General features: G+C 35.4%; 1 protein-coding gene across 1 annotated transcript; it reads left to right on the top strand.

Annotated features, from left to right (window-relative positions):
- The first annotated feature begins 10,749 nt into the window (after window positions 1-10,749).
- Window positions 10,750-11,744, top strand: LOC143624284 (transcription factor bHLH162-like). Its single transcript, XM_077094991.1, has 3 exons — window positions 10,750-10,912; window positions 11,195-11,578; window positions 11,676-11,744. Exons 1-3 carry the CDS (start codon window positions 10,778-10,780, stop codon window positions 11,742-11,744), a joined length of 588 nt encoding a protein of 195 aa, XP_076951106.1. The 5' UTR covers window positions 10,750-10,777.
- Window positions 11,745-14,199: the final 2,455 nt, after the last annotated feature.

Raw genomic sequence — 14,199 nt, 5'->3', positions numbered from 1 at the left:
ACATCATACATATTCATACATACATCATTCATACATCATACATATCAATCATACCTTTAACTAACACTTGACGGCACATGGAATATCCGAAGATCGTTCACGCACCGTCAAGAAATCTTCATACATAAACATACAAGGCATACACTTACCACCTAAGGTAAGTGTATTGACTATCACATCGAGTATCCACACAGCCCCGAAAACATAACAAGGAAATAGGGCTTGTAACTCACTTGAACTCTGTTACGTTCACCGTTAATAGTTATTCCCTTCTTTAGCTGTGCACGACTAACTGTATAACAATTACACGTATCAATTAACTATCACTACCCATATCACGTTTCTAGTCCAATTATAACCCTCAACGAACGGGGTCCGGGGGCATCGCCCCTAGCAGCGGGGTCTAGGGGTGGCAGCCCCTAGCAGGGTCCAAGGGGCAGAGCCCTTGGCTGGGGTCGAGCTGCCAGGTCAGCTTAGAAAATTTTATTTCTATTAACCGCTTTATCACATTTTCCAATAACATTTTAAATCATTAATTAATTTACTAACTTAAAAGTTCAAGGGTTAATGTGTAATTATATCATTTTTTTCTAAGTTCACGGACCATTCTGTCATTTATCAAACTTCTGATTCTTTACTTGGTTCTTAACGAACTGGCTTATCTTAGCGAACTGGTTCCTATAACGAATTGAACCCTCTAATGAACTGGACACCTTAACGAATCAGCTCCATAGCGAACCAGTCCATATAACGAATTAGTTCATCTAATTCGTTATCTCCCTTAACGAACTGGTCATAACGAATCAAGGGTAATTCGTTACCCTTTTCCCTTAACGAATCAGATACGAACTAGTGCTAGTTCGTTGTGTTCCCTTATGCGAATCAGCTAACGAATCACCTTTCAATTCGTTAAGTTCCCATAGCGAACTAGGGTTAGATCAGGAATGTCAGAACATTCCCTGACATTCTTTTCCTCGTATTAACTTTCCGGCGCCGCCGCCGGAAAACCGCGGATTCGCCGGAAAACGAGTTGTAACTCGTTTTCACCATTTTTCGTCTCATTCGATCCAGATCTGAGCTAGGGTGACCCCTAAGCTCATCATAGGTTCGGTTTATACCCGATTCCACCCGGATCTCGTGACTTAAACGGTTTAACGGTTTTGGCCCGTCGTTTCGTGACTATATCTAACGGTTTAAGCTCATACAATATCATAGTATCATTACCTTGGATCGGGATCGGTTCTTCTTCTATGTTTCGGCTAGAGAGAGAGAGAGAGCTTAAGTGTGTGTTTTGGTGGTGTATGGAATATTTGTGAAATGAGAAATAAATGGGTAATTAAGGTTTATATAATTATGGATCATGGGCTTAGCCCATGGTCTTTCCTCTTTTCCTCTAACCCAAGTCCATAACCCAATTCCATTTAACCCGACACTAGCCCGACTCATAATAACTCATACTTTCGTTTATTAGCCGAAACTAGAAAACGGGATGTTACAATGTACAAACAAATTTACATATGTGCAAAACAAAACAAAGATATGTATTAAAATTAATTTTCAAAATTGTAATCGTAAATTTAGATATAACAAAATAATAAAACTAAACTCAAATAACATTAACATACAAAACTTTTTATAAAAAACGTTAGTTTTCAAGGGTGCATTGTGACCTATACCGTGTGGATATAGCAAAGCAATGGCACTTAAATTTAATAATAGTGTGGCTAATTATATTATAGAGACATTGGATATTACATTAAAAGTGGATAATAATGTTTACTTGTCACTCAAACCCTCCTTTGTAAATTATAGTGTGGCTATTGTCTTAGCGTTTGTCACACATAAAGCTTTTCGTAATTTAAAGTGTGGCTATTGTCAAACTTTTCGTCACACATAGTGAGGTATTGTGTGGCTAATCATATCTTATAGACACTGGAGGTTATTGTCAATGTGACTAAAAATGTGAACTTGCCACTCAAACACTCTTTTGTAGTTTGTGGTGTGGTCATTGTCTTAACGTTTGTCACACATATGTTTTTCTAATTTAAAGTGTGGCTATTGTCAAACTTTTCATCACACATAGTGATGTATTGTGTGGCCAAGCATATCATATAGACACTGGAGGTTATTGTCAATGTGGCTACTTGCCACTCAAACACTCTTTTGTAGTTTGTGGTGTGGCCATTGTCTTACCGTTTATCACACATAATGCTTTTGTAATATAAAGTGTGGCTATTATCATAATTTTGGTCACACATAGATAAATGTGGCTATTTCATAAGTTTAACAAACCCAATAACATAAATTCAAAACGAGTTTACATTACCAAACCTTTACTAATAAGTTATAAATTCAAAATATTTAAAACTACTACTAATTACTACTGACCTCAAACTTTCTCATAAACTCATCAAATTGTTTTTCCCTCATTTCTTCATTTTCCTTAAGTTCTTTTTCCATTTGTTCCATTCGTTTCACTCGTTCTTCCGATTCGTTTCTTGACTTCCTTTCATTTTCTTGCTATTTTTCCATTTCCGGCTCTAACTTTTTGAACCTAAAATTGTTAAAATATTAGCATCATAACTAGTAAATGGTTAATGTGAGGCGAAACCTTAAAGCCAAGTAGGAGTGTTCACGGTCCGGTTTTCGCGGTTTTTCGTCAAATCATAAACCAAACCGTTGGTAACATTTTTTGATTTATGTAAACCAAAACCAAACCGTATAAATTTTAAACCGAACCGAACCAAACCAAACCAAGCAGATATAAAATAATCAACTAATATATTGCCCGAAAACGAGCAAACATACAAGTGATCACATTCTTTGGAACCATTCTGAATGTAGCCCAATGTTCATCATAGTGCTCGATTAGTATTTTTATGATATTCCTATATATGAATCTCATGACTTGCAAACTTATAATATTGAAATAACCAAGTAAGTATATTTGTAACATAAATAATGAAAATGTTAAATCTAAAAACATACATATCCCAAATCTTTAAAATAAATTTCTTCCTAGAGGTATCCCGAGGCACGATAGATGACGTGTCTCCCACAAGTATACATTTTTAGACCATCTACATCGCCTATACCAACACCATCCTCATGTGATCCAGCAAGTGATGCCCCACCATGATGGTTTTCACCCTTCCTAGATACCATGGTACGTCCACCCATAGCACAACGACTATCACGCACAATCACATTAGACATAATGTATACACAAACACAAACTTGACTCAACGACTCGTTGGTGATAATAATAAATGTCAACTATACAAAAAAGTCCTAACATGTATTCATACATCGTATTATGGAAATAAACCAAACATTCATCATACAACTTATCTTATGATCACTTAGTTCACGAGACAGATTACAGCATGTACAAACTGATTTTATCTAAGAAACGATTAAGTATAAATTCTACAAACTTTACCACGGTAGAATATATAAATTAGGTTTCTCAAACAATTTTTATGATATTTTTCTCATGCATACAAAACTCACAATAATTCAACCATTACAGGTATGTACTAACAGTTCAGCAAATTGCACAACAAACACTTCTTTAATGGTTCTATAAACTCAATAATCCAAATTATGCAAGACCAATTGGGTTGTCTTCAAAATACTAATTTTCAGAACTAGAACCAACCCGTTTAGTTTTGTCATTAGGGAGTTATGGTGTCGGAAAGACGGACCAGAATATAACTCCCCGAATCAGCTTTGACCAGTGTTTTTGTAAAATCATAAAAACTATTCAAAACTCGTCCAAAAATTACAAACTTTATCTTTTTGGAAACTAGAATCATAGAACTATAGTCTACAATAAATAATCGTTCAATAATCATCGTTTAACATCAAGTTACATACCAATAAATAAACAAAAACGAATCTATCAGCAAACTGCTATCATTAAAACTCAAACTCTAACATATTTATGACATCTCTAGGGTTCTAATTCATCAATTAACCTTTTAGCGATGAAATAAGATGTACTAAGCTTCAATTACAAGTGAAATACATACCTTTTTAGCGATGAAAGAATGTGTACTAAGCTTCAATTACAAGAAATAACACTTAAAATTGAAAATCCCCAAACTTGGTTCTTAGGGTTCTTCACACTCAACACGAATCTGGTAAAAATCGAGATTGAATTGATGGAAACCGACACCACATGTGAATTCCTCTCACAAAATTAATAAGATTAGAGCCCGGAATTAAATGATTTGGTTAGGAATTGAGTGAGTTAGAGAATTAAGGATGAAGGATTATGGTGGGTGTAGAGAGATGAAGAAGAATAAGAATAAGAAGGAATGAAGAAAAAGAAAAAAATGTAGGTTAAATATGCTGTAAAATTAGATTTAAAAATGGGAGGGTAATTCAAAATTTTTTGAAGAAAAGATGGGGTGAATTTAATTTGAAATATTGAGGGAAGTGAAATTAATAGGAACTAAATAGAATTATTTTTTTTTATTTTTAATAATTAAAATAAAGAGTTGTTAGTGTAAATATATATATATATATATATATATATATATACATATATATATATATATATATATATATATATATATATATAACAACTAATTAAACCTTAAATAATATAATAAATTGTATCTTAAATATAAAAACATATAAAATAAATACAAGTAACATTTATAGTTGCTCTAAAAGAGTTGTATAGGAGTGTCGTTAGTCATGGTTAGGTGTTAACGCCTGAAACACACCATACTTTCATCAATAGGCCTTATTTGGCTATCATTAGTCATAGTTAGATGTTAGTTTCCTTTGGTTACGTCATAGTTGCTTTAAGAAGTTTGTATAGGACTATCATTAGTCATAGTTAGATGTTAACGCCCAAAACATGTCATGCATTCACCAATGGGCCTTGATTGGTATTAGTGGCCATTATAGCATCTATCATGTCCCCGTTGCTACAAGAGGGTTGTATATGAGTGTAGTGAGCCATAGGCATGTGTCAACGCCCAATAACATGTCATACTTTTATTAATGGGCCATATTGGGCCTTGATTTTTGTTAATGGCCAGTATGGTCTCTATCATGTCATAGTTACGTTAACAGGTTGTATAGGAGTGTAATGAGTCATAGTTGGCCGTCATACTTTGCATTAATGGGCCGTCATGGGCCTTGATTGTTGTTAGTGACCCATTGTAGTCTCTATCATATCATAGTTACTCTAAAAGGGTTGAATATGAGTTTAGTGAGTCATAGTTTGGTTACCGCCCAATAATATGTCATACTTTCATCAATAGGCCTTATTGGACCTTAACTGGTGTTTGTGGCCCATTATAGCCTTTATCACATCATAGTTGCTCTAAGAATGTTGTATAGGAATTTCATTAGTCATAGTTAGATGTTAATGGCCGATAACATGTGATACTTTCATCAATAGGTCTTATTGGGCCTTGTTGGTGTTAGTTGCCCATTATAGCCTTTTTCATGTCATAGTCGCTTTAATGGGCCATATTAGGGCTTGAAATCTCTTAGTGGCCTATTATGGCATGTGATATGTAACATTAGATATTTAAGGGTTATATCGTGTTATAGGGAGTCATATTAGACCGTAATAGACAGAAACAAGTCATACATTTCCTAATGGACCATATTAGGCCTTGAAATCTATAATGGTCCATTATGCAAATAATTTTAAATTGTGTCTTAAGAGGTACAACCCGCCTAACCCATCGATATATATTAAACATAGGGGTGGCAAATGGGTTGGGTTGGGTCGAAACGGGTTACGGGTCGGAACGGGTTATGGGTCGAAACGTGTTAGGGTCGGAACTGATCAATTAAAAAAGGGTTGTTATGGTTCGGGTCGGAACATGTCAGGGTCAAAAGGTTCAGGTCATTACGGGTCCAGGTCAAAATGGGTTTCGAGTCGTTTTTTTTAACAAGGACAACGGAGGAGATGTTTTAGTTTTTTTACTTTTTCCGTTTTTTATTTATATTTTGACTTATGATTTATTTTATTATTATTTTTGAATATTTTTTTAAATTGTGTCTTAAGAGGCACAACTCGCCTAACCCGTCGATATACATTAAACATAGGGGTGGCAAATGGATTGGGTTGGGTCAAAACGGGTTATGGGTCGGAACGGGTTATGGGTCGAAACGGGTCAGGGTCGGAACAGGTTAATTAAAAAAGGGTTGTTATGGTTCGGGACGGAACGGTCAGGGTCAAAAGGTTCTGGTCAATACGGATCCGGGTCAAAACGGGTCAAGGTCGGAACAGGTCAAAACGGGTTTCGGGTCGTTTTTTTCTAACAAGTACAACGGAGGAAATGTTTTAGTATATTTACTTTTTCCGTTTTTTATTTATATTTTGACTTATGATTTTTTTATTATTATTTTTGAATATTTTTTTTAATTGTGTCTTAAGAAGCACAACTCGCCTAACCCGTCGATAAACATTAAACATAGGGGTGGCAAATGGGTTGGGTTGGTTCGAAACGGGTTATGGGTCGAAACGGGTTAGGGTCGGAATGGGTCAGGGTCGGAACGGGTCAATTAAATAAAGGGTTGTTATGGCTCGTGTCGGAACGGGTCAGGATCAAAAGGTTCGGGTCATAACGGGTCCGGGTCAAAATGGGTCAAGGCCGGAACGAGTCAAAACGGGTTCCGAGTCGTTTTTTTAACAATGACAACGGAGGAAATGTTTTAGTTTTTTTACCCTTTCCGTTTTTTATTTATATTTTGACTTATGATTTTTTTTATTATTATTTTTGAATATTTTTTTTAAATTGTGTCTTAAGAGGTACAACTCGCCTAACCCGTCGATATACATTAAACATAGGGGTGGCAAATGGGTTGGGTTGGGTCGAAACGGGTTATACGTCGGAACGAGTTAGGGTCGAAACGGGTCGATTAAAATAAAGGTTGTTATGGTTCGGGTCGGAACGGGTCAGGGTCAAAAGGTTCGGGTCATAACGGGTCCGGGTCAAAATGGGTCAAGGTCGGAATGGGTCTAAACGGGTTTCGGATCGTTATAAACGAAAAAAGTAAAAATAAACTAAAACGTTTTCTCCCGTGTCAACATTTAGCATAAAAAACTGAGAAATGAGCCTAAACCGAAACCCAACTCGTCGAGCACAAACACTCGTGTTGGCTCGTTTAAGCAATTTTCAGTTCATTTCAGCATTTAACAGCTCGTTTTTATAGCAAACATCATGTTAAACAGCTCGTTTCAGCAAGTTTTCAGTTCGTTTCAACACTTAACCTCTCGTTTTTATAGCAAACAATATGTTAAACAGCTTGTTTCAGCGAGTTTTCAGTTCGTTTCAGCACTTAACAGCTCGTTTTTACAGTAAACAGCATGTTAAACAGCTCATTTCAGCGATTTTTTAGTCTATTTCAGCACTTAACAGTTCGTTTCGGCACTTAACAGGTCGTTTCAACGCGTTTTGACCAATTTTGCAGGAATTCAGCAATAAAAAATCAGCAGTTCAGCTAGTTTTTGCCTGTTTCAGCAGGTTACATAAACAATACTTCAAAAAGTTTTGTGTTTTCAATCCAGAAAACAAGTATAGGCAAACGTTTAGTATTTTCAAAAACCAGTATGTAAGTATGTTCGTGTTTTCAATCCAAAACCTGGTGTCGTGTGTAATAGAGTTTTCTCAAAACCAAATGAATGCATTTGACTCGCTAACTGTTACCTAGTACAAGTGTTTTAAGTTATGAGAATATGTTCAACAACACATGACTCTGAGACCCAAGTATGAACTCACACACAAACATAAACTTGACCTGACAAATCGTTGGTGATAATAAGCAATGTCATCAGTACCAAAGTCCTTAAATGTATCCACACATCATATCATGGCAAAGCAACCAAATATACATCATATAACTTAACATATGATCATTCAGTTCACGAGACAGATTCTAGCATGTACAAACTGATTTTATTCACAAAGAAAAGATTAACGATAAATTCTACAGAATTTACCATAGTAGGATATATGAATCAGGTTTCTCAAACAAGTTTTGTTATATTTTTCTCATGCATAGAAAACTCACAATAATTCAACCATTGCAAATAGGTACTAACAGTTCAGCAGATTGCGCAACAAAAACTAATTTAATGGTTCTATCAACTCATTAAACCAAATTGTGTAAGACCAATTGGGTTATTTTTTAAACTCATAATACTAAGTTCCAGAAGTGAAACCAACCCATTAGGGTTTGTCATTAGGGAGTTATGGTGTCCTAAAAATAGACCAGAATATAACTCCTCAAATCAGCTTTGACATATGCTTTTGTAAAATCATAAAAGGTATTCAACACTCATCAAAAAATTAAAAAAATTACCTTTCTAGAAACTAGACTCGGAATTCTATATCCTAAAATCAATAATCGATCAATAATCATTGTTTAACATCGAGATACAGACCAATCAATAAACGAGAACGAATATGTCAGCCAACTGTTCTCAACAAAACTCAAACCCTAACATGTTTATGACATCTCTAGGGTTCAAATTAATCATGTTAAAAACCCACGTTAGATCTGATCGCAGGATGGTTGATGAAGTTTGGAGCAAGAAGCAAAGTGATGAAGAAGAGTAATGAGCTTCAATTGATGTTTATGGATTAGGTTTGTAATTGGGATGAGGTGAAGGTGATGGTCACATGAAGCATAAAGTGTGGCCATTAACTAATAATAGTTACATTTGTTGTTTTGCTATCACTATTAGCTTTTAGTCACACATCAAATATTATAAGTGACTATCAAATAATTTTTATGGTCACATAAACACGTAAGCGTGACCATATATATTAGCTTATAGCCACATATGAAATAATTAAAATGTAACCATTAAATGTTAATAGTCACGCGTTTTGTTTTAATGTCATCGTTAGCTTTAAGTCACACATAAAAGCATATAAGTGGCTAACAAACAATGTTATATGGTCACATTGACCCGTAAGTGTGACAATATGTATTAGCATTCAGCCACATCATTGAAATCTATCGTGGCCGTAGATCACAATCGGCCACACTTTTCTAAGTGTGGCTAGTAACCGTCACATTTTTTTTTGTTAAAGTGTGGCTAAAGGTTTCGACCTGCTGTGTATAGGTATGTTTTTTAGTCACACGACCAAACATGTGTGGCTAAAGCTCCGAACATGTGTGACTAAGGTTCAGAACATGTGTGTTTTTGTCACATGAACCAAACATGTGTTGCTAAAAGTTCTAGCAGGTGTATTTTTTTTTGTCACACAGATATTAGTTGTGTGGCTGAAACTATGATTGGTGACCTTTAGTCACACATTTAATCTGAAGTGTGGCAAACCGATTTCAGCACATGTATGACCAAAGCCCTTTTTTCACGTAGTGGATGTAACTGTAACACAGTAATTATTATTATTATTATTATTAAATTATTATTATTATTATTATTATTATTATTATTATAACATTATACTCAACCTAATCTCACGGTTTAAAGATAACAAGACTCTCGTAATCAATCAAAACATTAGAAAAGACCACACTCAATCACTCATGTCTCTCTTCCAATTCAATTTTATCCTCATATTCACATATGTATATATCATAAAACAACAAAGAAATAAAGAGTCACATACACCACTCATCCTCTCTATACATTAATTGGTCCGTTTTGACCAAACTCTTACGTAATTAAGATTTAAGGCAGAGAGACAATGGAAAAAAAATCATAGACGTAATCAAGATTTAAGAAAGAGAATGAAAAATCGTAGAGGCAATGTTACATAAAACATAAAGAAGCTAAAGCTATGAACTATACACTCATTAACTCCACGTATGCATTACATCATTTACTTTGTCTCATTTCATTTCTACTTTATGTCATTAATCCCTCCTTAAGCTAAAGCTATGAGCTATACACTCATTTATCTCACATCATTAACTGTATCTCCGGTTCAGGGAAAAACCCACCCGCCTGAAGGCCCACTAGTGGTAAAATACTAAAAACCGGACGCCCTCAGGATCGAACCGGACAGGAGATCACTAAGTTCCCGGTCTTCCGTCATTGAGCCACCCATGCCCTCTCCAAAGTATTGTATGTAGGGTTCGAGCCTGGACCTCCATTGAATAACCCAATTTATGTAGCAATGAACCGTGATTGTAAGGGAAAGAAGATTTTAAAACATTTTTCTGTATTTCTTTACCGTATCAAAATACTCCTAGGGTTGTGCAAGAAACCGAAAAAACCTGACCCGAAACGAAAAAATCCAAAAAGAAAAAAAAAACGAGCGAAGCAAAAACCGACGGTTGGTTTTATGTTTTATGAAAAACCGAAAAACCGAACCAAATTTCAATATTTTTATTTTTTACTTTAAGTAATTATAACAATTTAATTAATATGTAACTCAAATATTTTTAACCAAACGTATAATAATCAATTAGTTAATAACTAATAAAATGATTATACTTAAATTCATTATTAACTCAAATGGCAAAAACTGAAAGCGAACCCATAAGAAAATAAGAAAAACCATAACCGAAAAACCCGAAAATAACATGCACTTGTTTGATTTATTATTGTACCCAGTACCTTGAAGACCTTGGCTCCACTCATTTATATTGTATTCATTGAATAAAAGGCATTGATGTAAATGTTTCATGGGGGGGCATGTACCCTATTTTTATATATACACATGTACGCTACAGAATTATAGTCTTACAATATTAACCTATCTTACTTGGACATAGAAGTATATACATATCCGGACATCATATCAGGACACGATCGAGTCTAATGATGCAGAAATCCAAAGGCGGCTCAAAGAAGATGGAACGTAAAATAATAGAGAAGAATCAGAGAATTCACATGAAACAGCTTTGTTTCAAGCTCAACTCTTTAGTTCCTTCATTGTCCTCTCAACATTTTAAGGTATTCCATCTCTTTCTCGATCCATCAATAGTTAACATGCATATTTTCTTCACCTTTATATCTTCTTCTATATATGTTTTCAATCAGTGTTCATATATATAATTAGGATTTTAAAATAATTTCACTGAATAAAATGAAGTGCTTGCTATATATATTGAATTGAAGGTGAGTACGTACGTGTTCTGTTTTAAAGTTTAACATGTCTCTAGCCGAAATATAATAACTAACTGTAAGATATATATGTATATATTTTTAGTTGGTAATTAGGGTTTCTTTCGGCAGTTATTCATGCAAGAGAGCCAGTTCGATCACTCGATTGCCTACATCGAGCAGTTAAGACAACGAATAGAAGTATTGAAACATAAGAGGAATGAAGCTTTGAGATCTGCTAACGAAAAAGGCAATCCACTTTGTAACGTCACACTCGCAGATGAGTGGTCGACGTTGAGTTGTGGAGGAGCAATTGTAAGTACTCCACCTACGTCACCGTCTACGTTGGAGGTACATGATTTGGACGGCGGTCTGAAAGTGCTTTTGATCATCGGTTTAGAAAGAAAAATATCGTTTCCTGAAATCATTAATATTGTAGAAGAAGGAGGAGCTGAGGTGGTGAAGGGAGGGTACACTACCATAGATGATAAAGTCATCTATACCCTTCATGCTAAGGTACGAGATTACTTTAATACCCTTTCAAGAGGGTGTAACATGGATTTATTGTAATGTACATTATTGATTAATTTAGGTTATGTAATTGTTTTTGAAGGCAAGATTTACGAGGATCGGAATAGAGGTAACAAGTGTACACCAAAAACTACAAGAGCTAATCAACTGAAGGGAAGAAGAAAGTCTAAAACCAGTAACAGTGACATATGTTATATATATATATATATATAAGCCGGAAATCCAACCAGTCTTTCTATTTGTTCACCAGTCAAATGGCTTTCAGTAACAGTTAATTAGTAACTAAAAACGTGTAAAAAAACAGCATACTATGCTAAAATATAATGTTTTTTATCTTTTGTCGTTTATGTTTGTTGTGTTTTATAACAATGATATGTTTTTGTGGGCCAAAGGTCTAAGCTACGCGTTGTCGGCTTGGACCATAGGCCGAGCAATCACTTCATCGGTCCTTCTTTGTCCCACCAAAAGGCCGAACAATCGCTTAATCAGTCCTTTTTTGTTATTTGAAGTTATAAACGATGTCGTATGCTTCAGTTTATTGTAACTATAACATGGAACGTCGCCTTTACTTGAAGGGGACCGTTTCATGAGGCTATATTTTGTCTGTAGAACAAGAACAAGTGTTAAGCTTTTGTATTTCAAGGACAACTATTCAGAAGCATTGTTTGTGTATTTAAGTGATTATGTTTGCTTTATTTTGTTGATTTAATTCGATCCTATGGAGAACCCTAACAGTGGCATCTCGAATCAAAAGAAGATGGATCACAATCAAATTCAAGTTGTCCTGAAGTTGCAATAAGGGATTCAGGCAAGAGCGATAAAGGTTTTGGAATTCACAAACATGGGGGCATGACGGAATCACGATTGATCTTGCTAACTTGAGTTGATTGACGGATCAAATCCGTAAAAAGAAAGGAATCAGGAAGCCACATTGTTTGAAGAATGCATCAGCAAATCGAATAACGAACAAAGCAAGGCAGTTCAGACTTATCCATAAAAACATATGCACCTACGCAACAGAAAGGAAGGACAACGTGACATGCAAAATCCAAAAGGTGTACATTGCTATTAAAATACTTTGGTCACTATGCGTCTTCATATCCTACCAATTAAGTTCAACTGAGTCGTTTCTTTCAATACAAAAATGCAGTTTTTAATCGAAGGAAAAAAAACTAAAAATTGGGACAAAATTAAGTTTTTGGTTCAGAAAACACATAACTAGAAATGAATACATGTTTGCGTGTCTTAAAAAGAATTCAAGGAATAGATACAAGGACTAAATAAAGTCATGATTTTCACTCATGGAACTGAAAAAAACCAAGGCAGTTCTTTTTGAAAAGAAACTATTGCTCCTTGTGTTTACTATGCTCCCGCTTTAAAGAAAGAAATATTAAGTATGGAGATAAGATAATAGTGAAACAAGGATCTGAAATAATACCAGAAGGTATTAAGTGCAAAATAAGCTAATAATGTTAAGTTATTTGGAGGTAAATCCGAATGTTTCATCAAGTTGAGATTGAAATCATGGCTCGGAACAAAACCCAAATGGTAAGGAAAACGCTTTTTGTAACAACCCCGAAAATAGGATTTGAATTTTTTAAATATGATAACACGTCACAAGAAATAAAGTAACCAACAATCTTCGTTGAGCGATTGATAGAAGTTCACATGTAAAAGATTGTAGCAGATGTACTAGAGGTGCACAAATCGGGTATCATGAAAACTCGGGTTTGAGTATGGAACCGGGTTCGGGTATGATCGAGTACTAAAAAAATTGGGTATTAGTAATACCCGGGTCGGGTTCAGGTTCGGGTCCGGGTATTGTAGGTTCCCAGCCGGATCTACACGAGATATCTCGTTCTACATAGGTGCGGAATCCCTACGTAAGACGTTACGAGCGTAGAAGACAATACGAGTTAACACAATCGAACACACGTTACAATAAACAAATACTCGTTATATTGCAACCTTAAACACGTGATATCAATCACTGATTACAGGACTCTCTGACTCGTAAACTCGAATAATCAATCTCCTTTTTGATCAAGCCGTAACCTAATCAATATATATCACGACAACTTCGCCTGGCATGTTCAGGCGAAGTTGTCCCTAACTTCGCCTGTCTAACAAGTTCGCCTATATCAGCGAACTTGTTAGCTAACTTCGCTTACATCAAATACAAAACATTACAAACTCGATTACAGACACTAGACACTGAACTACTGACATCATGCACCAACAGACTCCCCCTTGGCAATAGCTTCATCTCTTTATCTTCAAGCACGTGTCTTGTAATCTTCAACAATCTTGAATCTTCATCTTTAAGCATTCACTCCTTCTCGTACACATACCGACACAACTCTTTGATATTTCCTCGCTTCGTCTTTCCAAGCAGGAATATAAAAGATTTTCTTCTCATTCAGCACCTGCAGATCAGCTCGAGATAGGTTCACTAGATGCATCGGATCATAGACTCTCAGCAGCTCTTGTTCATCTTCATCTTCCATCACTGCTTCAGCTGTCTCACAATCTACATACCACCACTTCAACTCTTTGAGCACATCCTTGGGCATTTGTTTCATCGGCACTTCTTTCAAACACCGGAT

This window comes from Bidens hawaiensis, unplaced genomic scaffold (genome assembly GCF_021521415.1).
Source record: "Bidens hawaiensis isolate Kalapana, Puna unplaced genomic scaffold, B.hawaiensis_p1.1 tig00003752_1, whole genome shotgun sequence".
In the NCBI taxonomy this organism is placed as follows: Eukaryota; Viridiplantae; Streptophyta; class Magnoliopsida; order Asterales; family Asteraceae; genus Bidens; species Bidens hawaiensis.
The sequence above is the reverse complement of the archived record's forward strand: the minus strand, read 5'-3'. Positions and strand labels throughout refer to the sequence as shown.